The sequence below is a fragment of the Camelus dromedarius genome, chromosome 9 (genome assembly GCF_036321535.1).
Source record: "Camelus dromedarius isolate mCamDro1 chromosome 9, mCamDro1.pat, whole genome shotgun sequence".
Classification (NCBI taxonomy): domain Eukaryota; kingdom Metazoa; phylum Chordata; class Mammalia; order Artiodactyla; family Camelidae; genus Camelus; species Camelus dromedarius.
The window spans coordinates 6,454,738-6,482,636 of record NC_087444.1 but is presented as its reverse complement, the minus strand read 5'-3'; the positions used below and the strand labels follow the sequence as shown (position 1 = coordinate 6,482,636).

The 27,899-nt window shown below is 36.4% G+C and overlaps 1 protein-coding gene across 4 annotated transcripts in view; it reads left to right on the top strand.

The window, feature by feature from the left end:
* Positions 1-27,899, top strand: part of DPYD (dihydropyrimidine dehydrogenase) — a 720,636-nt gene that overhangs the window by 12,568 nt on the left and 680,169 nt on the right. For all 4 annotated transcript variants that reach the window (XM_031457506.2, XM_064488745.1, XM_064488746.1 and 1 more), the window contains exon 2: positions 24,475-24,585. In XM_031457506.2, coding sequence (XP_031313366.2) covers positions 24,475-24,585 — 111 coding nt within the window. The remainder of the gene's footprint in view (positions 1-24,474; positions 24,586-27,899) is intronic.

The window sequence follows — 27,899 nt, the reverse complement described above, 5'->3', positions numbered from 1 at the left end:
TCTGTCTCTTTGAAAATGTGTTGTTTTGATGTTTTAAGGACATAGAAATTTACTGTAAATGGTTTTGTTCATTTAAAATATTTGTTAATTTCTTATTATGTGCTAGACACTGCACTGGTTTAGATTTTAGAAACACACCTGCAAACAAGAGTAAAAAGTTTCTGCTCTCAATAAAGTTGCATTATAGTAGAGGAATAATAGACAGTAAAAAAAAATTAAAATATCTGGTAATTTTAGATACTATCATGAGTTTCAGTAAAAGTAAACTAGAATAAAATGATGCAGAATGACTGGTATGTCCTTTACATGTGCCAGTCAGGGGAGACTTCCTTAGGGAGGTGACATTGAACTCAAACCTGAAAACCAGAAGAAATCTACCATGGCTTTTGAATTAAAAAAAAAAAAAGAAAGAAAGAAAGCTAATCAAAGTGGAGGATTGTACTTAATTTGAGGAGCAAAAAGAAGTAACTGATGTGGGGGAGATACAAGTGTTATATGTAATGACATTAAGTTTGAAATTCCCATTTGATACTAAAGCAAAGCTGTTGAATAAACAGCTGGAAATAAGCATTGGAGATCAGTGAAGAAGTCATAGCTGGAGATGGATGTTGAAGAATTACGGAGTTAAGGCCACTTAGAGATAGTGGAGCGGGGCAAGGGGCTGAGTAATCTCTGGTCTCACAGAAACAAACGAAAAAGGAAGTTCTCATTGCTTTTGAGAAGGTAAGATGAGGGTATATAGATTCATTTTTGTTAACATGGAGAAATTGTGAGCTTGGAGAAATGGCTAGCTTGGAGGAAGGAGCCCAGTAAGAATGGGTTGAGATAAGAATAGGATATAGGGAAGTGAGACAATGATGCTAGGAAACACTGGGGAAATTTTTGTTGTAAGAAGGAACACAGAAATAGGGAAGTACTTGAAGGGGAAAATGGAGCATGTACCATGTTAACGGAAGCGATTCAGTAGAAAGAGGCACCAGTGTTGAAGTACGTAGAGGGCTAATTACCTGTATAGAAGGGTGCTTTTGGTGAGAGGGAGTAGGATTGAAGGGGTAAGCTCTAGAGTAGAATGAAAGGCAGACAGGTGGTATATTGGGTGGTGGGAAGATAAGGGAGTTCCCGTCTGATGGCTTTTATTTTCTCAGTGAGAGTACGAGGCAAGATCATTAACTTGAGGGCAAGAGAAAAATTGAATACAATTTGAAGAACAGATGAAAGTATGAATAGATTTTCTGGAAAGTGGGAGAATGAAAATAAGAAGAAAGTACAGTAGAATTGTTGGGGACTGTTTCTGTTCCATTCGAAACGCAGTATTTAGCATGAGAACCGTGAACGTAATTGTGGGTTTTCCAGCCGGTTTTGGCTGCCTGGGTTCAGACAGAGTAGTTAAAGGGCTTCGTTGGGTTGATGTTTGCCTGGGCAGTAGAGTTGGTGCGAGCGATGGGAAGGTGGTTAAAGGTGTTGTGAAGATGAGGGAAGTCAAAATCCTAGGGAAGGTTGGGTAGTGAGGATACCAGGGTGTGCTCCATGCATTGGCGGTCTCAATAAGGTCAGTGAATGTTTCTAAGGTAGAAGAGTGTAGGAGGTAAAGATTCGAGTGGTGTGTTTGAAATACAGCTTTTGGAGATGGTGCAGTAATTAATAACAAAAAAGTTAAGGGAGGTGGTGGCTGAGGTGGGTGGTATGGAACTAAAAAAAAAAATATTGGTAGGGAGTTTGTTGAGTCAGAGGCAGATGCTGGATGATCCAGGTGGCTGTCGAAGTCACTGGGACTGCTGAAAAAAATAGAGGGTAGAGACAGAGCATGCGATGTAAAATTCTCTCTGAGTTTGGGCAGAGGGTGAAGTGGTGTGATCGAGGGGTTGGTAGATGCAGGAGCACAGAGTTTTAAGGTGTAGAACACGGAGGAAACGTGATGTGAAGACCCATGAGACAACACGGCCGTGTGACTGCAGAGGCCAAGACCGAGGGATGCTTCTCCAAGCCACGGGATGCAGAGGATTGCCTGCACACACACAGCCTCCAAGAGGCAACCTGCAGGTTTCCGAGGAAATATGGCCTGGCTGACACTTTAATTTCAGACGGGTAGGCTTCAGAACTATAAGGCAATAAATTCCTGCTGTTTTAAGCCACCCAGTTTGTGGCAGTTTTTCTATGGCAGCCCTAGCAAATGAATATAGATTTTAATATGAATTGCAGAAAAGCTGGAATATTTGTGGAAGGACGGGAAGGAGGGGTGATACCTTGAAAGTAGAGATAATGAGGCTAGGGATGTCTAACGTTTGTAAGAGAGAAGGTTTTTATTGAACATAAATTCATAACTTAAGGAAGTAATTAGAGTTAAATATAATAGTATATCTTAAAGAGTCCTAAATATGTTATTAAAGTCCTATTTTTGCCACTCTTTAGCTTTGTCAAATTAAGCTCATTTTCCTGTCTGTGAAATGGAGACCACGTTACTTGTCCTGTCTGCCTCATAGTGTTATTGATTGGAGCAAGTGAATTAAGAAGAAATGCAACTGTAAGCTGGTATTGTCGTGAAGGTTTTTAACTTACAGACACGTACAGCCTTTGGATGAGGGGGAAATATGTTTATGATCAGATATGATAATGAACCGAGTAGGAAAGTTCTAAAATCTCCACTAAAATTAAGTATCTGCTGTATCCTGCGCCCTACATTGAATACTATGTGGCAACTGGCTGAAACAGTAAAGGCTTCTCCCCTAAATGATTTTATGATACCAGAACGGAATTTGAGGCAAATTCACAAATAACGACAAATCGAGACAGAAAGTGAAAAGGGCTTGAGGGTGATGGTTCAGAGTTATGGTGTTAGCATTAAAGTATGCATATTGTACATTCACATTCACTCACCTTAACCATGTAGCTATCATCATTTGATTTAGTATTCCTTTACAGTGATTTACTATCACTTAGAATACTGTGATTTTCATTTTATTTAATAAGTGATAAATTCATTTAAGTCTTGTTACAGTCTCCTCCCACCTCGACTCGAATCTCCTATAATTGAGGGGCCAAAAAATGACTCAGGTGTCTGTTTCCAGGGGCAGGTAGAGGAGGGCTGTCCTGGCTGAAAAGGGTCAGGTGTAAAAGGTGTAAATGCAGGAGTGGGCGGAGTTAGTGTAGAGGCCAGATGCGGGTCTGTGCTCTCACGGCATTTTTTTTCCCTCCTACCTTGCTTACAAACATGTTTCCAGCCTTACAAAGATTTATCAGTTTCAGAAATGATGAAGCCAAGGGCATAGAAAGGTTAAGTGGTTTGACTAAAGTCAGCAAAGACCTGGAAACTAAAACCTATGAATATGAGCCCAGTTTTATGTTGTTCTTTATTCAGACATTAAAATACATGACATGAAAATGAGGAATCAAAGAAGTACAGGAGTGGGAAGTCCTTCAAACGTTACCTCATATTTTTTTTTTTGCACTGTATGCAGTCACAAAATTTCTCAATCAGTTTTATATTCAGTTCTTCAAGGAGTCCTTCACATGTGTAAATGAAGCGACGTATGAATGGCTTCTAATCCACAGGCCAGATGGTTGCAGTGGAGGGAGCTTTCATCACTCATTTCTCAACATGGTGTTAACCGATCAGTTCTGCCCTTTGTCCGGCTACTTCAACCTCTGACAAGACACATACTTTATTTGTTGGAGAAATTAGGAAAAAGAAATAGGCAAGGTGGACTGCAAGACTGGAATTGGTTTTGGGATTTATACATATATATGTATATGTTTCTGCACATTTAGACATATGTTATAAAACTTTGATTCACTGGACCCCTTGACTGAAGGACATTTTTTTCCATTCTGCTTTATAACAAAAACGATGTCACTGTCAAGACAGTCCCTTCATATTTGAGCATTAGAAAAAAGTCATTACAAAGGCATGATCTGCAGTTAATTCATATTAGCCTAACCATTGCCTCTTTTGCATCTTTAGTATTGTACGTACAATTTTGAATTAATTATGCTACAATGGCAAATACTTAGATGTGCATATTGTGTAATTATAATTTGCTCTGCGGTGTTCAAAACAAAGCAATTTGTCTAGGTCTCAGTTAATCTGAAAATGAAATAAATCAGAAATCTATGTAATTTTTTTGTTTCTCAATTTTAAAATAGTATATACCTCCATCAAAACCTATGGTTTAAAAATAAATATGACACTTGTGTTCAATAACTTTTATTCTTTGAGAAAACTTTTCTGGGGAAATTAACATTAGCTGGTTATGCAAGTTCTCAGTGCCATTTAATACCTATGGAAACTACTTGGGTTTAACGTGGAACTTCGATTTCTTTCCATTATTATTAAGGTATTGTCACTGAAATCATTACCTTGCTTCCCAGTGAATCCTGATAATCTCTGAATTATCCCTTTGTCTTAATAATGACATCTTTGTTTTTATTAGTGAAACAAATGCACAAAGTAAAAATAAAAGTAATAAAAGCTTTTAAAGAAATCAGTGGTTCTCTTTACTATTCCTCCCAGTGGCATGATGGTAGACAATTAATTCTGAATCGGGAGAGGGGCATGGGGAGCGTGGCAGCCACGATTTGTGATGTTTGTTGGTTACCAAGGGGTAAATAAATCCTCCGAGGAAGATTTTAAACCCTAAAAACGTGAAGCTGGGAAAAAAGACTGCCTGTGGGCTCTGCAGTGCCCCCTGGAGCCGGGTCCGGCAAACCGCGGCTTCTCTGCACCCTCTCCATCTTCTCCCGGCTCCTTTTCTAGAGGCAACGCTTTGAACTGTTTCTGTTTTTAATTCATCCTCTAATGTGGTTCCAACTCCTATTCATCTGTCACACTTCTGTCTTTTTCCTTTCTGTCTTTGGCTATTTGCCTAGCAGTTTTGGAAAAGTATACTTTTTTAAAAGGCCACCTAAATTTCAAATTAAGATTTTGGAACACTAAATATTTGAATCTCTGGGTTCCTCTAGTATAGTTTAAACTGCTTTAAGTTACCAAATAATGGGCTAAAGAGTGGAAAACATGAATTGTAAGATAGTACCAAGAAAAGTTTTCCAGGGAATAATTTTAAAAAGATATTATTGATCCTAAACATGTTGCTATGTTAATTAATTTAATAACCAAAGGATATTCCTGCCACCTGGCTCATGTTAGATATTGCTTTGCTAGACTAATATTTTTTGCCTGTTTCAAGATTCTGCTTATGTCAGAAGCTCTACCTTGGAACTGATTCATGAATTGTGAGAAACATCTTTTTGTGTATATTTAAAAGTTATTGAATGTTTCATCCAGTTACATTACCTGCATTTCTAGAGGTTAAATTTCATTTTAATTCAAACTTTCTTACTTTTTGCAATAAAAATTATTATGTTCAATGTAAAAAAGTAAGGAGAATAAGTTTGTCCTTTTTTTTTTTTAGATTCCACATATGAGTGGTATCATATGGTATTTTTCTTTCTCTTTCTGGCTTGCTTCACTTAGAATGACAATCTCCAGATCCATTCATGTTGCTGCAAATGGCATTATTTTATTCTTTTTTATGGCTGAGTAGTATCCCATTGTATAAATATACCACAACTTCTTTACAAAACAGAAACAGACTCACAGATATAGAAAACAAATTTATGGTTACCAGGGGCGGAAGGGGGTGGGAAGGGATAAACTGGGAGTTTGATATATGCAGATACTGATATATATAAAATAGGTAAACAAGTTCATACTGTATATAGCACAGGGAACTAAATTCAGTATCTTATAATATAGTGAAAAATAATATGAAAATGAATATATGTGTGTTCATGTATGACTGAAGCATTGTGCTGTACAGCAGAAATTGACACAACATTGTAAACTGCCTACACTTTAATATAAAATGCATATATACAAAAAAGTAAAACAATAAATCTGAAATATTACATTCTTTGTGATATTGTTAAACAAATTGTTTCTAGTTTTTTAAGTTTTTATTTCACTTCACAGTAGGTACTACAAAAGATGTGTGAACTATCTAGCTTTTTGTTTCCTTAAATCTTAGCAAGTGTGTAAATAATACGAATGTTGCTCACAATTTGTTACGTAATTATGTGGCAACCTTGTTAATTTCCATCAGAGTCCTACCTTAAGTCGTTCTCTTCTGACTTACCAATACAGTAACTTTAATTGCAAGTTAATATCTGTCATTTTTGAGGAAAGTGTTTATACCTTTGAATAAACTTAAGTGCCAGGAAGGCTTATACAAACTATGTGGACCTCTACAGTGATGGGAAGTGCCTTTTATCAAACACCTGGAAGTTGTTACTGTTATTTAGATTGAAATGGAGAATAATAGCTGATTGTTTCCGAATGGTATGCCCCATTTGAGAAAAGTCTTAAAAGGTAAATGGTTCTGGTTAGTATGCTCCTTTTACAAAGCATTCTATGAATACAATAATAAATCTCACTAGGAGCTGAATTCCACTAATTTGATAAAATTATTATTCATTACATAGCAATGTTAACTCTGCTTAAAATTTATTTCCAGTATGAATCTGTAACATGACAGCTAAAGTGTAAGAAGCTTTGTATTGAAAGTGACAGTGATAATTTGCTCATCTTGAGATGAAAAGTATTTCATGGCAGTGGAAAACTTTTAATGCTTGAAGAATCATTTAAAATATGGGGATCATGTAATCTTTCCTGTGCAAGTACAAGAAATCTAGTTTTATCCGATCAGTCTGAAGCACTGAACTACTGACCTGTTATGCCTCTCTCTGGTCTTATTATTTATACATCTCTTGATTCTTGCTCTATTTCTACTTTTATATATGGCTTACAGTCAGAAGTAGGGTCAGAGGCAATATAGAGTAGTGGATAACTCAAAATACTTGGTAGCTTCTTTGTAGTAATATTTTTATATGAATATGGTGATGTAATGGAGTCAGGAGACTTGGTCTTAATCTTGGCTGCCTTTAACGTGGGTTGTCCTCTCACCTCGCTAAATAAGGTCCTCTGTAGATGGGGACGTCCCTTATGGCTCTAACAGTCTAAGCAGATGCAACTGAATTCATTGTGAGCCTCCTTTATATTGTATTTATGCAGGGTGCTGAAGATGCTGAGATGAGTGTTAGCCAGTCATTATGCTCAGTGAGCTCAGTTCTAGTTGGGCAGACAGGCACACAAGCAGACATTTTTTCAACAGTGTGGATTTCAATTGGAACACACGATCTAATAATGTATGTAAAAAGTTTATAAATTGAAAGTGTTAAGCATATAATTTCTGTTATAATGGAAGTAGTGTTGCTTGGCATTTCTGAGTTGTAAACTGTATTTTTGGTACCAGAGCATCTGTGATTTCTTTACAATTAAGGAAACATCTTAGCTTTTCAGATAAGATGTCTGGACTTATTTCAAATCCAACAATTGAAAGGCACTGGTAACATGCTGTATTTCACTGTCAATTTCTGTTTTTTTTTTTAGCCTATGTGTCACTTGCAAGATGACACCAATACTCAAGTGATGTGCCAAAAAGAATTGATCATTTTTTCCTGAGCCAATCCTCTGTATCAGCTTTTATTTTCTGTGGTTACCCTTCCCCTCATAATCACAAATTGTTGACATGGGAAATACATTTATTTTTCTATCTCTTCACAACCTTTATTCATTATCAACAACTCCTGCCAGAGTTTCCTTAACAATATTTTTAAGATTTGCCTCTTTCTTCTTATTTAACCCAAAACAGGTAATAAATGTGTACCAGGTAGTTTGTTAGATGCTGTGGCTAACAGATGATAGATTTTTAAGTCTGACTTACCGTGACTTGTTTACATTCTCATATGTACTAATGCAAAACTTACTTCATTATTGACAATGAATATACACAATCCTTGGGCTACATACATTAAAAATAAATATGAAGCTAATATTATTCCTGCCCACAGAGGAAGTACAGAATAGTGATTGACAGTATAGAATCCGAAGCCAATACACTTGGCTTACTTTTTGGACAAGTTACTCAGCCTCCTCGTAATCTTGCCTCATCTAGAAACTGGCAGTGATAATAGTGATGGCATCATAGGATGGTTATGATGATCAACTTAAAGAACACTTAGAAAGGTGCCTGGGGTACTAAATCCTGGTTCATCATCAGCTATGATAAACGGTCATCCATTGCAAGCACATTAGACAAAAATCTAAGTATTTTTTTCAAACAAGAAACATAAAAGTTTTGAGAAAAAGGAGTTAAACTGTCTTCTTGTTTGAACTATACATTAGGCTAAGAACAAATCCTGAAATTAAATCAGAAAATACTGATGGAGTGTATCTTGGGAGCACAGACATGTATAATCTACCACCACCTGGTAAACTGGGTTTAACACAGCTTGGTTGGGAACTCAATTGAAAGGGCGGAAGTGTGCAAAGGATGGTTATGGAACGTTTCCAGAAAACAATTTATGCAGGAACATTGGGTAAATTGTTATTCACATCATCATGCCATATTGTAAAAAATTCATGTCAGTTAAAATGGAGAAACCTATTAGCAGTCAATCAATGGAGATTAAAAAGAATCTTTTTTCTTTTTCTGTGCTGGCACAACAATATTTCCATTGATCATTTTCTGAAATGAGTGATTTTTGGTTTAGGACTTTTGACAAGGTGATGGATTTCAAGAAAAATACTAACTTATGCTGATGTGATTTCCCGTTTGTCTTTTAAGTACATAAGCCAAGTGCTTTCATTTTGATGTTTATGTATATTCTGGCACTGAATATTTTATTTGTTGATGGAACTATCAGCTCTTCCCACACCTAGCTGGCCACCAGAATCACCTTGGGCGCTGTAAGAACCAGTTTATGAGGCATATTATAAAAAAAAATTTATAAAAGTGGCTTAAACAAGACAGTAATTTATTTCATCCTCATGTAAAGAAGTCTGGAGAAATGTTTTATGGGGCTTGTAGCACCTTTTTCTCGTCTACAGGTTTATTTGTGTCTTTATACTCTGATATCCTCAAATCCACCTCATTGTTCACTTGGAACTCTAGAGGGAGGGAGGGAGGGGAAATAAGGATGCGCTCTCCCTTTAATGAGACTTCCCCAAAGACCCACACTTCTAAATACATCTTACTGGCTGGCACTTAGTTGGGTGTAAAAGTGGGTCGATGAATCACTTTATTGGCATTTTGAGAATTTTCCTTTTTTTTTTTTTTTTTTTGTCAAGGTGCTTTACAATATTAAGTTGTGTGGGACAGAGTGGCCACTAAAACATGGTACTCTCATCTCTACTTCTGCTTCTGCTCAAGGTGGAGTACATTTTGTGTCAAGGGTCCCCAAGATCATGTTCAGGCTCAGAGATTCACTAGAAGTATTCGCAGAACTCAGAAGTTGTCATATTCATGGTTACAGTTTATTATAATGAAAGATAGATTAAGGTCAACAAAGAGAAAAAGGCACATAGGTCTCAGCCAGAGGGACCCCAGCCCAAGCTTGCAGGTGTTCTTTCTCAGTGGTGTTGCATGGGACATGCGTAATTCCTCCAGCAGCCATGTGTGCTAACATGTCAAGTGCTGCCAACCGGGGAGGCTGAGCCAAGCCTCAGTGTGCAGGTCGGCGTGCAGTGCCGCATGGCTGCCTTCAGTTACTCAAGCTCCAGACCACCAGAAAAAAAGCAGATGTTCATCATTAATCACATTGTTAGCTTAAACCATCTAGTCCAACCGGTCCAAGGCCTTAGGCATACAAAAATCTTCGAGTCAGAGCATTCCCAGCAGTGGGTCAAGGGCCACTTCTGAAAATAGTCCTTTTCTGGGAACGTGTAGGATTTGAGCAATTCACACCTACCAAATTAACCCTTTCCTGCACGTTCCCACCTGAAATGGTAAAATACAATACGAAACAATAGTTTTCAAGAAAGTAGCTATCAGGCATCAAAAGATTGTGATCCCTGAGAGAGAGAGATGACAAAGGGGGAGAGCCCCAGTATTTCCCCAGCTTACTCTCTTGAGAGAGTTTATAAGCTTTGACTCAGGAAATGGGAACCCACCCAGAGCCTGGTGGACTCTGGGGAGACCAAGGCAGCTGACAGAACAGAGGTCAGAGACAAGAGCTTCTCAGAGAGATCTGAAGCTCTGCAGAGTCTCCCCCTGAGTCATTCACAGAGGAATGATCGGCACATGGATGTGAGAAAGATGACCCAAAGCAGGGTAAAGAACAACATGAGAAAACTCGAAGGAAAAGTGCCTAACCTTCACACTGGTCTGGAAATAGTGCCTGCTCCTGCTGGAAAACTTCATGATTCATAGGACATTGGGTACTTGCCTCAGTAGTGGGAAACAATTAACCCCGGACTAAATGCTGTTCGAATACCATCTCACAAATCTTAAAAGCAAGACCTGAAAGGATCAAACTATTCCCGCGTAATTCAACTATGTCTTAGAACAAAATTCAAGAATATGTATATAGGAATACAGAAACATGCTGCTCTGTACTAGGTGAAATCCACTATACCTGGCATCCAATTAAACGCTGCCAGACGTGACTGAAAGAAGTATAAAATAGAACCAATAATGAGGATGAAAATCCATGAACTGAAGCAAACTCAGCGCTGACAATGTTAGGATTCGCAGAGGACACAAAGTTGTTATAATGTATACTGTGTGTTGAAAAAGTTACAGAGGCACAGAAGCTAAGACTAGTGCTGAATTGAACTTCTGGAAATTATAACTACAATATCTAAGATGAAAGATACACTGGATAGGATGAAAAACAGATTATATAGTGCAGAAGAACAGATAGTGAACTTGAGGACATGGCAATAGGAAATATCCAAAATGAAGCACAGAGAGAGGGAAAAAAAATGAGCTGCAAGTTGGGGGACAACTTCGAGTGACCTAACATACATGTACGTGGAATCCCCTAACGAGAGGAATGGTGGAGGGATGGGAAGACAGAAAAAAACATTTGAAAAGATAAACCCTTGAGTCCAAAAAGCCCAGTGAAGCCAAGCAGAAGAAATAAGAGGAAAACCAGACTAATGCACATCATAATCAAATTGCTTAAAACCAGTTAGGAGGAGAAAACCTTCAAAGCAGCCAGGGGAGAAAGAAAGGCACACAAGGTACAGAAAAACAAAGATAAGGTAAAAACTGATTTCTAGCTGTAAGAATGCAAGTGAGAAGACAGCAGAGCCACATATTTAAAAAATACTGGGGTGGGGGGGAGCGGAAACAAACAACTCTCAGCCTAGAATTCTATACCCAGTGAAATCAGCACTCAAAAACCAAGGTGAAAAAGACATACAAAAACTGAAAGAATGTGTCAGCAGCAAACCTGCACTATAAGAAACGTTAAAGAAAGTCAGAAGGAAAATGATACCAGCTGCAAATATGGATTTACAAAAGGAATACAAAACTGTAAAAATAGTAACTACACGGGTAAAATATATGATTTTTTACTTATTTAAATCTCATTAAAAGATAATAGTTTAAGTAAAAAATATGTAGTGTGAGGTTTATAATATATATAAAAGTAAAATGCAACTTGGATAAAACATTGAAAACATCGTGCTAAGTCAGACAAAGCAGTTACAAAAGCCCACATATGGTGTGATTCTGTTTATCTGACATGTCCAGAATAGGTGAATCCATCCAAGAGAACAGATAATCCAATTAAAAAGGCAAAGCCAAACAAACATTTCTCAAAGGAAGACGTGCAAATGCCAGCAGGTGTATGTAAAGGTGCTCAGCATCTCTAATCGTCAGTGAAATGCAAATTGAAATGAGAGATTACCTCACACTGTCAGAATGGTTATTATAAAAAAGACAAAAGATGAGTGCTGGCAAGGATGTGGAGAAAAGAGAACCCTTGTACACTGTTGGTGGGAGTGTAAATTGGTATAGCAATTATGGGGAAAAGTATGTAGTTTCCTCAAAAAATTAAAAATAGAACTACCATATGGTCCAACAGTCCCACTCCCGGATATATATCCAAAGGACAGAAATCAGTATCTGAAGAGAAGAAATCTGAGCTCCCATGTTTACTGCAGCACCATTCACAATATCCAAGATACGGAAACAACTCAAGTGTTCGTCAGTCGATGAGTGAATAACTGAAATGTAGTACACACACGAAACGAACTATAATTCAGCCATAAGAAAGAAATTCTCTCATTTGCAACACCATGGATGCATCTAGAGGAAATTGTTAAGTGAAATAAATTGGGCACAGAAAGACAAGTATAGGGGATGGGAGGTGGGAGGAATGGAGAGATGAGGGTCAAGGGGAGCAAAGTGTCGGTTATGCAGGGTGAGTACATTCTAGAGATTTTATATGCACAGCATGGTGACTGTAATTAACAACACTGTGTTGTATACTTGAAATTTACTGAGAGTAGATCTTAAATGTTCTTCCCACAAAAAAAAAAAAGTAACTGTGAGGTGGTGGGTATATTAATTAGCTTGATTGTGATAATCATTTCATGATGTGTATGTATATCAAACCACATTATACATCTTAAATGTATATAATTTTTATTTGTCAGTTATACTGCAATCAAGCTGGGAAAAAAGATCAGACAAATTCTATTCAGAATGTAGATTAATGATTGTCTACAGCTGGGGGTTTGGGGGAAATGGGGAGTAACTTTTTTTTTTGAGGTAGGAATTGATGCAGTGTTCTAAAATCGATGATGATGGTTGCACAACTCTGTACGAAAGATAATTGAATCACATGCTTTAAGTGGGTAAATTGGTAAGTGAATTATATCTCAATAAAACTATTATAAAATTATTTGAAAAAAGCGTAAAAATATGAAAATAAAAGTGAAGTTATGACAACAGTAACACAAAGAGAAGCATTGGCAACTTGTCCATCATCAGAGACTTGACAAGAGTATTTCTACTAGTGATCGGAGCAGAAATCTACTCACAGTGAGGACCCCAGGGGTGGCTGAACATTCCCCTTAAATTGGAAATACACATGCATTTCTCTGTGAAGTGCTCATGCCCCTTTCCCTATGTACCTAGTAGCATTTTCTTGTTTTCTTATTAATTTGTGTAAGCTTTGTATATATTACAGAGTAACCCTTTGCCATATTTCTTTGGTAAATTTTATATGATTCAGTGAGTGTTTGGAGTAGGATTTCTGAATTAGGATGGGAAGTCAAATGTTAATATTAAAATCCACTCCAACTCTAATACACTAAATCCTAGAGACCCTGAGAAGATGCAGAGAGTTAATTTCATCTATCCCTGAAAGGAAATCAGTTTAGTTCAAGTAGTGTTTAATTACAACTGAAGAGCAGTAAAAGAGGCATCGTTTCTTCATACCTTAATTTAGGTTTAAATCTAAAGTATTCAGAGTGAGATGTCTATGCCCCTACATTGGAATCACTAGGTCGTGTTTGTTCAGGACTGAGATATCTTGATTTGACTTCATACTGTGTATTTCCCACCAGCTAACACTACCTTCTAAATGGAGGCCATTCTCTGTGTACAAAGGTCATTAATTAAGAATACAAGGTATCGTTTATTAATTAAGAAAAGTGGCTTAAGTAGTAATATATACATATACATGAATTTTATATTATTTACAAATAGTTATTTTATACAAAAAATAATATTATAGATTTGATTTCTTCTCCTTTTAAAAACTTTCCATAAGTATGTCTCCACATCAGAAAATATCTTTTTTTGGAGATGGGGGGGAGGTTTACCCTCCCCTTCTAGAAAATACCTTTTAAACATGATTTTAAAAGGTATTTATATTACTCCACTGTAGGCATACCATAATTTAACTTTTCTCTTCCTGCCAGGTATTTTCCAGCTTTTTGTAGTCACAAATAACAAATCATACTTTAAGAGGATCCCCTTTTTATTTAAAGATTACAACAGAAGCATTAAAAAAACATGCTTCAAATCTGGCCTCTCCTAGCTTACCTTCTGGGCTGTCTTAACACCCTGTATTACTCTGTGAACATATATAACCACTCTATTTTTATTTTTTCACGTTTACTTCCTCCAGTGGTCTGCATCTTCTTTTGTTGTAGGCACCATGCCTTTCATAGGTTGGAGATGTCTGTGCTATATAATAAAATCCAAAATTTTGACCCTAGAACATTTTCAGAATAGACAACAAGTAATTCATTTGTCTTCCTGTCTGAACTTGTTGCTGGCATCATGTTATCACAGGTTGCAAGGTTCAGTTCAAAGTGTTTCACTGCTGCTTCAGCAAGTGAGTTGCATGATTAAACCTTCCAATGAAAGTAGAAAAACACTGACCTCTCATTTTGGAGTAGTTAATGGTTATAAAGCTGAAATTCTTTGTAACTGCTGACAAATACTGAATGGTGTTCTTTGTGCTCTGCAATAGAATGAATACTAAAGAAAACAAAACTCTGTTTCTTTTGCCAGCATTAAAGTCCTTGTATTCTTCAGTGGAAGTTTCTTGCTTTTTGTGACCGTCTTGCTAAAGTACTTTTCTCACAGTTTTTTTTTTTTTTTTTTTTTTTTTTCGTAGTTTTGCTAATGAAATACTAAGCTTGGTTTTGAGGATAGGAATATCCATAAGGTATATCATTGCTTTTGAGTGTTTTACTGACTAGTTTGATGACAGATGGCATATATATTAATGATTAGTTGGTATCATATCCAATGTGTCTAATGGCAGTGGTGGCTGTAGGTTACCTAGAAGTTCATAGGTACTATCTAAACAGAGGAAGGGTAGTTCTTAATTTTTTGAGGAAATAGTTCTTAGATCTTAAAGAAAAATTACCATTTATATGAATGTAAATTGGCTGCATCCTAGACATAGGAAGTGATGTGAGCAGAGGTATGGATGTAGGATACAGGATCAGTAAACAACAAGTAGATGAGAGTGAGAGTAGGTAGGAGGGGCAGGTGGACCCAGACTGAACTGATAGCATTTATTAGCATTGCGTATGTAATGGGGAGACATTTAAGCTTCATGGTGTGTGTATGTGTGTGTGTGTGTGTGTGCATGCATTCCTATGTGTGGATGGAGGATGTCTGTGATATATGAAGGAAAGTATAGACTTGAGGTGAATAGTTTAATTAGGAGAGTACTATTATATTATGTTCCGACTGTACTGTAGTAAGGATCCACAACTTTTTGTAGAAATAGGAAATACAAGGGACAGGACAGATGTGACTCACATTGGTGCCGTACGGGATTAAGGAACAAAAGAAGCAGTAGTTACAGGTTGACCGTGATGTAAAGTCCAGTTTACTGGAGAAGTGGTGGTATTATTGACAGAGGTCAAGTGGAGTTAAAAAGTTTGGAAGGGGGGGAATGCATTGCTTTTTGCTGTGAAGTAACTGAGATAATGATGGAACAGGCAACTGGGTTATTTAACATCCAGCGAAACAGATGACTGTAGATCAAGAAGAGATCTCAGGGTTTGGAATGTGGATAATAAGACTCAGTTGTGGAAAAGTAATTATTGTGCATACAGTAGAGGCCCAAGGGCCCTTAACTGTGGTCAGGAGGGCAATGGAAGTCACAAACATAGAGGCAGCAAACAGAAAGGGAGGTTCTTAAAGGTGATGCCAGGGAAACCAAAGAGGATGTGTTTGTTTCTGGATAGAAGAGAGAATCAACATATTGAAGACTGCTTAAAAGTCATGGAGAGTTAAGAGCTAAACTAAAGCTTATAGCATAATAATAAAAATATTTTCAAAAGTTGCATTTCCTTGCTTTTAAATAGTCCAACTCCCCAGCTCACCATACCCTTCCTTGCCCCACTCATCATATCCTTGCCCTGCTCTTATCCTTCTCAAAATGTTACTGATGTGCTTTTGGATCCGAGGGACCCCAGCTGAGCCCTTTGCTTGTCTGGGGCCACTCATGCCTCCACATTCAGCAAAGCAGAATGTTGATCAAGGAATAGGGATGAGAGAGCGCCTGCTCTGATGACTTCTCCTCCCCAGTGGGGGGCTGGGAGGGAGGTGAGAAACTTTTAAGGGGTAAGAGGTGGTACACCATCAGAATTTGGAAAAGGGGAAGCAATTTCCAGAAACAGCCAGAGCCTGAGCAGTCCTTTGCTGTCTTTTTACGGGGCACAAATTGTGCCTAGCGGAGTTCAACGCTGCCCTCTTTGGGCAGAGGTCTTGGCATGGCAATGAGGCAGGGGCAGCTGTCTGACCCTTTGGATCTCATCTGTGCAGGCGCTGACCCCGTGGGCAGGCTGGGACAGTTCAGGGCAGCTGGCTTGGGCTGGTTCTGTGGTTTTACTCCTCTGGCCTCCGCTTTGGGTTCTGCAAAGTAAGCACAGTTGTGGGCAGACCAGCAGATGGTGGTTTGGGAAAAAAAAGGAAAAGAGGTCAGTCTCTGTACATGTGTGGGTCTCTTCCCTGTGACAAAAATAAAAAGTATCAAAAGATAATTCTTCATATTAATAAAATACAAAAGCTAATAGGTCATTTGTAAGGTCATTTTCGTTCTTATTTCTGATATAAATCACTTGCTAGCCCATGTAGGCTTCCTCTTAGCTATTAACCAGATGGATGAAGGGCAACTAGTAAATCTTTGACTTATTACCACTTTGTGATCCTGAAAATGATGCAACTTGCTCAGTTTAGTTAATTTTTTAAAAAATCTAAACTCAATTAGCCAAGGTCCCATTCTCTTCTTTCTCCTTCAATCTTGTTTTCTAACTTTTTCATTTGCTGGCCAGTGTTGCTTTCTTTGTAGCGTGCTCGTGTACCCTTACTCTCTCTTGAACTAAAGTGAACCTTGGTCTTGTAAACACAGCTCTTTTGAGAAACAATATATCTTATGTACAGAAATTAATAGATTGAAGTAAATTGTAATGGTTTTCACATTACTTTAAAAGATTCTCTAAGGCTGATTTTACTTTGAGGCCAAAATATTTCTGTAAAGCAAGTTTTGAGATAGGTACCATTTTTCCTTGAATGAAAAAAATGTGTAAATTCTAGAATGTGAATTTTCTTAATTACCAGTAAACTGGTGGATTTTTTTTTGGTAGTATATTAATCCTTATCAATTCTCTTCTTCATTCATAATTTTATCTTGAGTTTCTGCATATACATTCATATATATGTTTAACTCTTGCAAACATAAGATGTTATTTTAGTATGGATTTTCATAATAATGCCTTTTTCAAATATTGTTTTTTATTTAAATATATACTGCACAGATACTTTGCAACAATATATTAAATAAAAATAGTTTATAATTAAGTAGTGAAATATTTAAATAAAGCAGTTGCAGTACAGTTTCTCATCTTTTTTATATTTTTGATGCTACGTTGTAAATGTTTGCATGTGATACTTTATTTTCAATTCCTGTAATAAAAATATATGAACAGTACATAAACTAGTATGTATGTTATCAATCCTTTGCTATTCAAATGGTTTAAGGAATAAAGGAAAATACATAATTAGTGGCTAGTGTTAATTTCTTTGTTAATACCATTTTTATTTATTTTTTTTAAATTTAGGTAATACCATGTAATATCTCTTTTGTTTATTTTGAATCAGTTTTCTTGATAAAATAAAAGTGTAGACTCAATGTAGTACCATTTGCAATCTTAAGAGAAAGCTATCTTTTAAGTTAATACCCAGAGTTAATAGCATTTGCTTAGTTCCGCAGATGGTAGAATCCTTTCCATGTTGGTTATGGACTGAATACTTGTGTCCCCCTTAAATTGTATGTGTTGAAGCCCTAACTCTCAGTGTGAAATTATTTGGAGATAGGGCCTTTGGGTGGTAATTAGCGTTAGGTAATGTCATAAGGTGGGGCCCTCATGTTGGGATTAGTGCCTTTATAAAAAGAGACACAGGAGAGGTCTCTGTGTCTCTGCCCTGTGAGCACACAGCCTCTGTCTGCAAGCAAGGGAGTGGTTTCTCACTGGTAAACAAAAGAAGACAGCACCTTCATCTTGAAATTCCCAGCCTTCAGAACCGTGAGAAAGACATGTCTGTTGTTTAATCCACTCAGCCCAGGAGATTCTTTTATAGCAGCCCCAGCTGCCTAATACGATGTCTAAGCCAGAACCAGGCACCGCCTTTGACATGCTCTGTTCTGTATTAAGAATTATGAGATTAATATCAGATGTATAAATTCTGGTTTCTGAATTTGAGTTCTCAATCTTTTCTGAAAGACTTAAAAGATTTTTTTTTTTCAATTAGGGAGCACGTAGGTGCCTACTGTGCGGTATGTACTTCGTAAGTGGAGGAGAGTCACACACCGGACCTTGCAAAGGCAGACAATAGCTTCAGGTGGCAGACCTTTGCTTGTTGAGTAGAAAGTGACATGATGAATGCAGTGTTTTAAGACACATAAACTGTTTTATTTGTATTAACTGTTGGTTCAATAGACATGAATCAAATTTCCCAGGCAGTATGACTGGCATTCTGAAGGGGTTCATTCATTTCCAGCTGATGAGTTTTTTTGATGTTTTATAAATTCATCACTTTTGATCTACACTGTCTTTCTCAGAAAGGAAATATAATGTGAATTCAGCTCGACATGTTGGAACCTTAGGTCCATGAGTTATATACAGTTGCATGTATTATAAAATGGTATCTACATTGCTGTATATATGTAGTGGGTTTTAAAAATCTGTATTTGAATTTCATGACCCTTCACACTCCCATTTTAATTTGTGAAGAGCATATTGCATTTTCAGGCAGTGTGCCTTTGAAATTGCAGGCTTAGGGCAAAGATGAGTTCAGGGACCAATGATTTGGTTTCACCTGGGATACATCTCTGTTTTTCTTACTAGCTCATTTATAGTTATATTTTCACCTGTTGCCTTCATTTTTTTCTATATTCCTGTACTTTAAAAAAATCATTCTCATGTCTATATTCAGAATTGACAATATGAGAATATGAATATTCACTGGTTGAATGGAGTCCAAAATATAGTTCCATAACATCCTATTGAGCGTGTAAATAACACTTACTGCACACCCCATTCTAAACAGTTTTAAATATCATTTCACTTAACCCTTGGAACAGCTCTGTGAAGTAGGTACTGTTTCTAATCACCATTATATAGTTGAAGAAGTAGAAGGAATTGAGAGTTTAAATAACCAGTAAAATAATAGAGCTAAGATCTAAGCCCAAATTTAGCCTCAAACACTATGCATGTTGCTTAGTAAATACTTAAAACAATGAAAGTTGTAAAATCTAGGACTGTCACAGACTCCATCCTTTATTAATTATGTGTTAACTGCAGTGACTTAGTCATTGCGCATAAAGGAAGAATCGGTGTTTGTACAGAGGTAATACAATGAAAAATATGAAAGATAAGTTATTCGGAAAGAGAGTCCAACCTAAAGGAAAAGCATAAGCCTGGACAAAGAGTGAAAGTGCATTTTAAAAAATTAGGAAAATCTGAGAGTTCTTGACCAGGACTGATTACCAGAGATTTCCAAGGTTTTCAGATTTTGAGGATTTTTATATCTGAAGTGTGGGTGTGAGGTGCAAAATGGAGGCTACGTTCTCTCCTCTTCTCCTCCCAACCCAGCTGGAGTTCTGAGCTTATCCAAGAACCAAATGCAGCTTTGTAACTTCTTAAGTTACATACTTAACCACACCTTACAGTGTAGCTAGTGATAAACTGTGGGAAAGGGTGGGAAAATTGGCTGAGATTGGGGAAGCAAGAGACTGTTCCTCAAGAAAGTAGTGAAAAATTCAGTTCTCCATTGATCAACATTTGTTAGATTGTTACCTGGATGAAGCAGCAAAAAATGAACAAATGCATTAATCAATAGATATTCCTCTTTTTCTGTTAGCTGAGAATATTTATTGAGGAAAAGAATGGCAGCACAATACAGTGTTTTATTGAAATCAAGGTAATTATATTGACTGATGAAAAAATAAGAAAAGCAAGTTTTTAGTTTCTATTTATTTATGTTTTACCTGATGCAATGGAAAGTAGGAGCCATTTATAGAGAACTCAGGATAAGCCATCGATGACAAAATTTAAGCATAATTTAAATAAGACAAGATTTGTTTCATTAAGTTCAGACTGTAAATAAAAAATGTCAGTTTTTGTGTATCATTTTAATGGCTCAGAATTATAGTAAGTAATGACCAGTACTGAAAAGGAAACATTTGCTTGTAATTTCAAATGCAAAGGATGAAGGGAGCTTAATGGTGCATTATGTTTGGATAATCCATATTGTGATATAAAACAAAGCCATGTTTTTAGAAAGAGAGTATGTTGGCCAGGTGGCCTCCTGCAGTTGGAATTCAAGCTCTCAGTACTTAGTTCCAGTTATTTTTGGGCTAAGACTTAATGCTTTTGTTTGTGACTTGAGGGCCTGTGATTGTGGTCAATACGGGCTCTTCTTTGTGTTCGTGATGGCACTACAGAAGGATGCTCTGCAGACAGAGAATTCTGGTTTGTGTGCTGTGGCGTTCCAGCTGCTTCCCCAAATAGCACTGACAGACAGCACAGTGACAATACATTCCTCTGATTTGATCTCATGTATAAATCTGTCTCTGGATCATATTCTATCATTTCTTAAACTGAATAAAATTAGTGCAATGAAAATTTCTCAAACTCTGTTTTTCTGCCTCTAGAATCACCGGGACATTTTTATTGTGTTACTGAAAATGACTGGGAAAGCCAAAGGCCAAATCCTTTGCATTGGAGAAAGTCTCCCTTTATAAGTAATGTGCTTTATGTCTGAAAGGGTTAATAGGCCTCTTAAAGTGCTCAATTTATCCAGAGAGGGAACCCTGTGACCCTGTTAGGACCTGGCTTTGGTCATTTCTTAGGAAGAATGCAATTTAGAACTCTCCTGCAGTATTCTGCCAGCTGCTTAGTTATTGATGATATTGACTTTTAGTTTTAAAAAGTCCTGCTTTGGAAAATTGTTTTTAACAGCTCTCAACCACTCATGTCTTGTATTTTTATTTTATATCACTTTTCATTTGGGATATTATTAAGTCAAATCCTTGGTAACCATTCTCTACAATCCAATTTATTTTTTACCCAAGATCCATTGAATTGAACTCACTGCCTTTTTGCAAAAGGTTAACCCAATATTTCATGTTGCGTTATACTTTCTACTTATACTGTGTAAAAGAAAAGTCACTGTGATAAGCAGCCAGTAGATTGCATTCAGAATGTTTATTCTCGAAAGTTACATTAGTATGCCGACATAGATAAACATAATCATTTATCACAATATGGATTGTGGAAGTAAAAACTAAAAGAAATAGGGCCATCTTTCTTGCATGTTACCTAGTTTTCTTTCTTTCTCTCTTTCTTTCTTTCTTTTTTTTTTTTTTGCTTTAAATAATGACCACAAAAACTACCTTTAAAAATGTCATATTTTTACTTATTAGCTTGAATCAATGTATGAGATTAGTAATGGTTTGGATTGAATAATGAAACAAACAAAAACTGCATCTGTTTTATAATAAGAATGTTTTCAAGTTTTTTGTATAAAAGTGAGTTACTTACATTTTCTAATGTTGGCTCTTATTATTAGGTTGCTTTGGCATTATCTCATCACAAGGAATAAACATTTTAAAACTCATAGCTCTGTTGTATGTTTCTTGTCCAGAAGATATAGACATCTAAATTGGTAATTTGAAGAAATATCAGGTTCATCATTTATAGCAATTTCTAAACACAGTCTTCATTTATATTGGGCTGACAAAATATGCCCCAATAATGTGTATTAGAATGAATGCAGTATACAGTGAAATGCACTGAGTGTAAAATTTAATGGTTATTATTACTACTATTTTTTGGTAAAAGCTTTCTTGAGATATAATTCACATACCACACAATTCACCTGTATGAAGTGTAGAATTCAAAGGCTTTTGGTCACAGAAACAGACACACAGACGTAGAAACCAAACTTGCAGTTACCAGGGGAGAAAGAGGGTTGGAAGGCGTAAATTGGGAGGTTGAGATTTGCAGATACTACCATGTATAAAATAGATAAGTAACAAGTTTCAACTGTATAGCACAGGGAACTTCATTCAAAATCTTGTAACATGTAATGAAAACGGAGTATACGTATGTATATGTATGACTGAAACATACTGTACACCAGAAATTGACACAACATTGTAATCTGACTATATTTCAATAAAAAAGAAAAATAAAATAAACATATGATAGCCAAAAAAGAAAAGAAAAAAAAAACACAAAGGCAATTAGTGTATTCATAGTAGTGCTACTATCACCAAAATCAATTTTCATCACCCAAAAAGAAACCATAAACTCTTTAGCAGTCCCTTTTGCCCCTAATTCCCCAGCTGCTGGCAGCCACAGTCTACTTTCTGTCTCTGTAGATTTGCCTATTTTGGGCATTATATGCAAATGGAATCATACAACATGTGGTATATTGTAACTGACATCTCTCAGCACAGCACAATGTTTACTATGTTCATGTATGCTGTTTGTGAATTTCCCAGATTTCTTTCTGTTACTGTTATGTAATTGCATTCCATTGTGGTTGGAGAACTGCATTGTATGATTTAATCCTTTCAATTCATTGAGGCTTATTTTACAGCCTGGAGAATGTTTTGTGTACACTTGAGAAGAAGAACATGCGTTGGGTGGAGTGTAGTCATAGATATCTGTTAGGTGTAAGTGGTTACAATGTTGTTCAAATTTATTTCCTTTTTGTTCTTCTGCCTTGAGTATAGGATTCTTAGTAGACTTTTTTTTTTTTTCTTTTCACACTTTGAAAATCTCTCTTACTACTTCCTCACATATGTTATTCTTGATGAGAAGTTAACTGTTAAACTTATTGGAATTTCCTTGTACATATGAGTCATCTTTCTGCCTTCAAGATTTTTCTCTTTGGCGTTGACTTTTAGCATTTTTATTTTAGTATGTGTGCTGCTGAAGCGAGCACTAGCATTTTTATTAATACGGTCTATGTGTGGACCTCTTTGCATTCATCCTACTTTAAATTTGTTGAACTTCTTGGACATAGAGTTAAATTTTTTTTCTGTCTTTTTTTTAAATCGAATTTTCAGCCATTATTCTTCTTGTATATTTTCTTGTCTTTTCTTTTCTCTCCTGATATCTCATTACATTTTGGTATGCCTAATGATGTATTTTTAAGGCTCTGTCAATTTTTTAATAAACTCTTTTTTTTCTGTTTATTTGCTAGATTGCATAATTTCTTATGATTTCTTTTTAAGTTTGTTGATTCTTTCTTCTGAAAATTCAAATATACTATTGAACCCTTCTAGCAGATTTTTCAGTTATTATAGTTTATATTTCTAGAATTTTAAAAATAATTTCTATCTTTGTATGAATATTCTCTATTTGATGAGTTACTGTTATTGTGTATCTTTCTTATGATGGTTGCTTTGAAGTTTTTGTTAAACCTTATACCTGGACCCTCTGAAAGGCAATTTCTGTTGTCTGCTTTTTTTCGTGTATGGATCACACAATCCTGTTTCTTTGAATGTCTTATAATTTTTGTTGTTGTTGTTAAAAACTGAACATTTCAGTTAACAACAGCTGAAGGCTGCAGGCAGAGAAAGCCCTGGATTCTTGGCTGTGCTCCCCTGAGGAAGAATTTCTGCCATGCTGCACTGGGAACATGGAGGGTGGGGACAGACTATATACTTCAAATGCCACACACCCTCCACCATTCTTACCAAGTTTTAGTAGATGTTTCTTGAATAAATATTTCTTCATTTGCTCTTTGACTTGAAGACAGTTTTGAAGACTTCAAAGGATTATTTTTACTAGTTTTTATCAGTTGTATTTGTCCTGCTGGGGCGTTAATCTGCAGAGGTCCTCAAACCACCATTCTGGAAAACTTCTAGTGGTTATGTTTTAAAGCCTTGCTTAAGACAGGGCTTTGAAATTAACTCTCTGTTGAATTACTCAGATGCTGCTTTACCCACGTGGTTAAACAGGTTTTCTCTTGTGCTTTATATCGCAGAGAGTCACAGTGGAGTATAGACTTCATCTTGGGATGAATTTGAATGTAAGCCCAACACTCAAAAGAACTGAGTCCTAATTCAACCCCTTCTGCATATTAATTGTGAGGTCTTGAGCAGGTCACTTAACCACAGTGGATTTATTTGCTCACCCAAAATTTTGAGACACTAGTAGCTGTTTGTAAATTATATTAGATAATGCATGTGAAAGCCATGCGTACAACTTTAAAAACTTAAAGTAGAGAGTGTTATGACTAGTTTAAATCAAATCTGGAACAAAGTGCCTCTTTTCTGATTTCATTCTCATCTAAGAATACTAATTATAAAATTTATTAAAGATTCATTTATTATGTTTTACACGTTTTTGAAGTCCTTCATATTATCCTTAATAAATAATCTTATAAAATCAGCCAGGATGTCACCTAGTAAATGATTACTTTAGATAAGTTTATTGTGGAACTACAATAGTAGAAGGAAAAACAGTATTTTTTGGTATATGTCTTTGGGGTATGTGTGGAGAATCTTAAAGTAAAATTTGAGTTTTTAAAAATGCCAGCCTATTTATATATGTTTATTCTTTGTCTGCGTTGTCTTCAGAGTATCCTGGCTTTAAATCCTCGGACACAGTCTCATGCAACTCTGCGTTCCACTTTGGCAAAGAAATCAGACAAGAGACATTGGAAAAGAAATCCTGATAAGAACTGCTCTGTAAGTACCACTGATACATGCTTTCATGCTGAAAATAATCTCATTCCATACACTGTATGACCTGATTTTACATGTACTTAGAAATATAATTACATATATGTAAAATGCAGCTGCATTTAAAAAATATTTTAAATATTTTATATTTGAATAATCTCAAAAATGTGTTTAATTTTACTCTTTAAGATATCTATTAAAAAAGTTAAAACTCATATAAATTTAGTTTGTTGCCGAAATTTCTTTTCTCAAAAATCTATAAACTTTTTCTTAAAAGTGTTTTGTAATGACACAGTGATGCAGAAGAGTTTTCCTGTTACAGATATAATTCAACTGAAGGAGCGTGTACTGCTACATACGAACTGTTGTACAATATGCTTTTGAGGAACAGGTGAACACTAGGTGTTCAATGTGAGCATCTTATATTCCCAGGGGAGGTTCAGGAGCAAAAATCTCTGAGGTTACTGGTTTTTGGAACATATTTAATTGGGGCTGTGAAATGATTACAGGGCTGGGCTTGTTCAGCCATAAATGCAGGTTAAGTACAACCTTGAAGGCAATGCTAAAGATGCTATCTTAGAGGGTAGACATCTTTCAGTTGGGAAAGTAATTTCCTTTTCACCTGATTTCCCAAAATTAATTTCTCCAAAAGTAATTTTCTCAAAGTAAGTAGCAAGGCAATTAATAGTATTAGCTTATTTACCAGTGGTTCTTTCAGTACTTTGTTTATATATACTGTTTAGTATAATGATTTTAGTTTATTTTTATGTACTTTTTTTTCTTTCCTACACATGAGCTCTTTCTGGATAGGAATTGAGGGTATGTGCACATGTGCATTTGTATATATCTGATTTAATTTTTTTTTTTTGTCACTGACCAACCAAAAAAGGTTTTTGAATAAAAAAAGAAATAGAAATATAGAGAAAACAACATGAGCTGGTAACACTGCCACTTACTCTCAGACCTGGATTTGAAGTTCAGTCTCCTTGCTCCAGTACCCTGGGCTTTGCGTTCTGCTGTGCCACTGTACTAGAGGTCTCTGGAAGGACACTCCTGTGGTCCAAATTAGATAAAGGAACAGACCGACTGTAAGTCATCATCCTGTATAATGATGTGAACAATTGAAAGGCACTGAAAAAAGAATCATGCGATTTTCAAACTTACAATGCCCTTAAAGGCTATCAAGTCTAAATCTCTCATTTTAAAGGTGCAAGAACTGTGCTCCAGATAAATTAGATAAATTCTCTAAGGTCCCATTTATAGATTTTTAAACTGTTTGTTTAGGAAGAGAGGCTTTCTCTATTATGATTGTTGTTTCTGTTATTATTATTATTTTGTGGAAATTAGCATTTTTATTCCATAATATTACCCTGTAAATTCAGTTCAGTAAATTACCCTGTAAATTGAATTGTAAATTCAATTCTTATTTTATCATATTCCATATAATTGGCAGATATGGTGAGATGGGCTTTCTCCATTAAATATATATTTATTGGTGCAAATTCCTAGGGAAACAGTTTGACAGCACCTTTGGCAGGATCTTTGACAATATTTTTTGATACCTGCGTTAGTTTGCCAGGGCTGCCTTTACAGAGGCCCACGGACTGGTGGCCCAAGGAAGAGAAATTATTTCTCAGTGCTCTGGAGGCTGGGGGTCTGGCTGAGATCAAGGTGTCAGAAGGCTGATTTTTTTCTGAGGCCTCCCTTTTCATTGTAGATGGCTGTCTTTTCCCTGTGTCTTCACGTGATCTTCCCTCCATCTGTGTCCAAATTTCGTCTTACAATGACACCAATATACCATGGAGAGCCCACTCAAAGACCTAATTTTAATTTAATTACCTCTTTGAAGGCTGTCTCCAGATGCAGTTACATTCTGAGGTACTAGGGGGTCAGGACTTCAATATACGAATTTGAGAGAGTGTACATACAGTTTACCCTACCGAGCTCTCCTTAGATTTTTTTTTTTTGCTTAATTTTTTTTTTCCATAGCACTCATCACCAATATACTCAATTTTTTGCTCACTGATATGTTGTCTTTTTCCACTAGAATATAAACCAAAAGGGCAGAGATTTCTGTATTTTATTCGTCATATGTTTTGTTTCATAAGCTATGTCCCCTGCTTCAAGAAATGTTGGTATTCACCAAATATCTGTTGAATGAGTCTGACCCTTATGTTACACAGTCTTTACACACTGGGTAGAAGCGTTGTCTGTCTGCCTGTGTAGCGCTGTGCAATTTGAAGGGTACCTTTGCATGTTGCATTTAGTTTCTGCCATGATCTGAACGGACAGCTCTGATTTGTTTCTTCATTTTACTGATGAGGAGGATTGTGCTGAAAACGTTAAATTATTTACTTAAACTCATTAAAATTACTTAGTGTTGCAGCCGTGTGTAGAATTCTGGTCATCTTGAATGTAGTGTCCTTTTGAAATAGGGCAAGACTGTGGGGCCCTCCTGGGTACAAATCCTTTTTGTGTCCCCCATTTCTTGTTTGTAGGAAATAGGTTTCATTCAGCCTCTTTGACCTTCTCTGAGTTCCAAAGGGTAGATTCAAACAATGGCTTATCAGGGAAGGGAGGGAATGCAGAAAGGAGAGAGGAGCAGTCAGGAATAATAGTGCAACCTGGGGCAGGGGCCTGGTTCCTCCTCAAGGGATATATGTAATAATACCTTTGAGTTCTTCTGTAAGAACCAAGCTCCCCCTTTCCCCAGGTAGAGGATGGTAACTCCAGGCTGAGCACAAGATTTCTGGAACACTGTCCTGTTATCTCACCACTAACCAGTCATAAAAAAGTCTGCATACTGTGGAAGATAGCAAAGAGTCTGATCCCCTACCCAAATGATTCTCCCTTTAAAAATGCAGAATCTTCAGAGTTGTTTTTGGTGATGAATCCACCATATCCCCAGGTAGCTGACTTCCTGAAAAAAGCAAGCTTTCCTTTCCCAGCCAACTCTGTCTGTTGAGTATTGGCTTTCCAGTGGCAAGAAACCAAACCTGAGTTTGGTTACAGATCTTTCCAGTACCTTACCTGGCCTTCCTAGCAACACAAATAAAATTATTAGAAAATAGACACATCACAGTTAAGGAAAATGTAGATTGTAATGGTTGTCACATTTGTGAGCAGTGATCTTCCATCATTTCTGAAGACAGCTAAAAAGTTCGTTTTTTCAGCCAACTAACTGACCACCAAATATAAAGGTCCTATTTATGTATATTTATTGTGTTTGAATCTCTAACTATTTTGCTTTGGCTTTACAGTTTGCTGTTTTGATTTGACCCAGGTAATCATTAACTTAGCACTCTTTGCATTTCTGCATC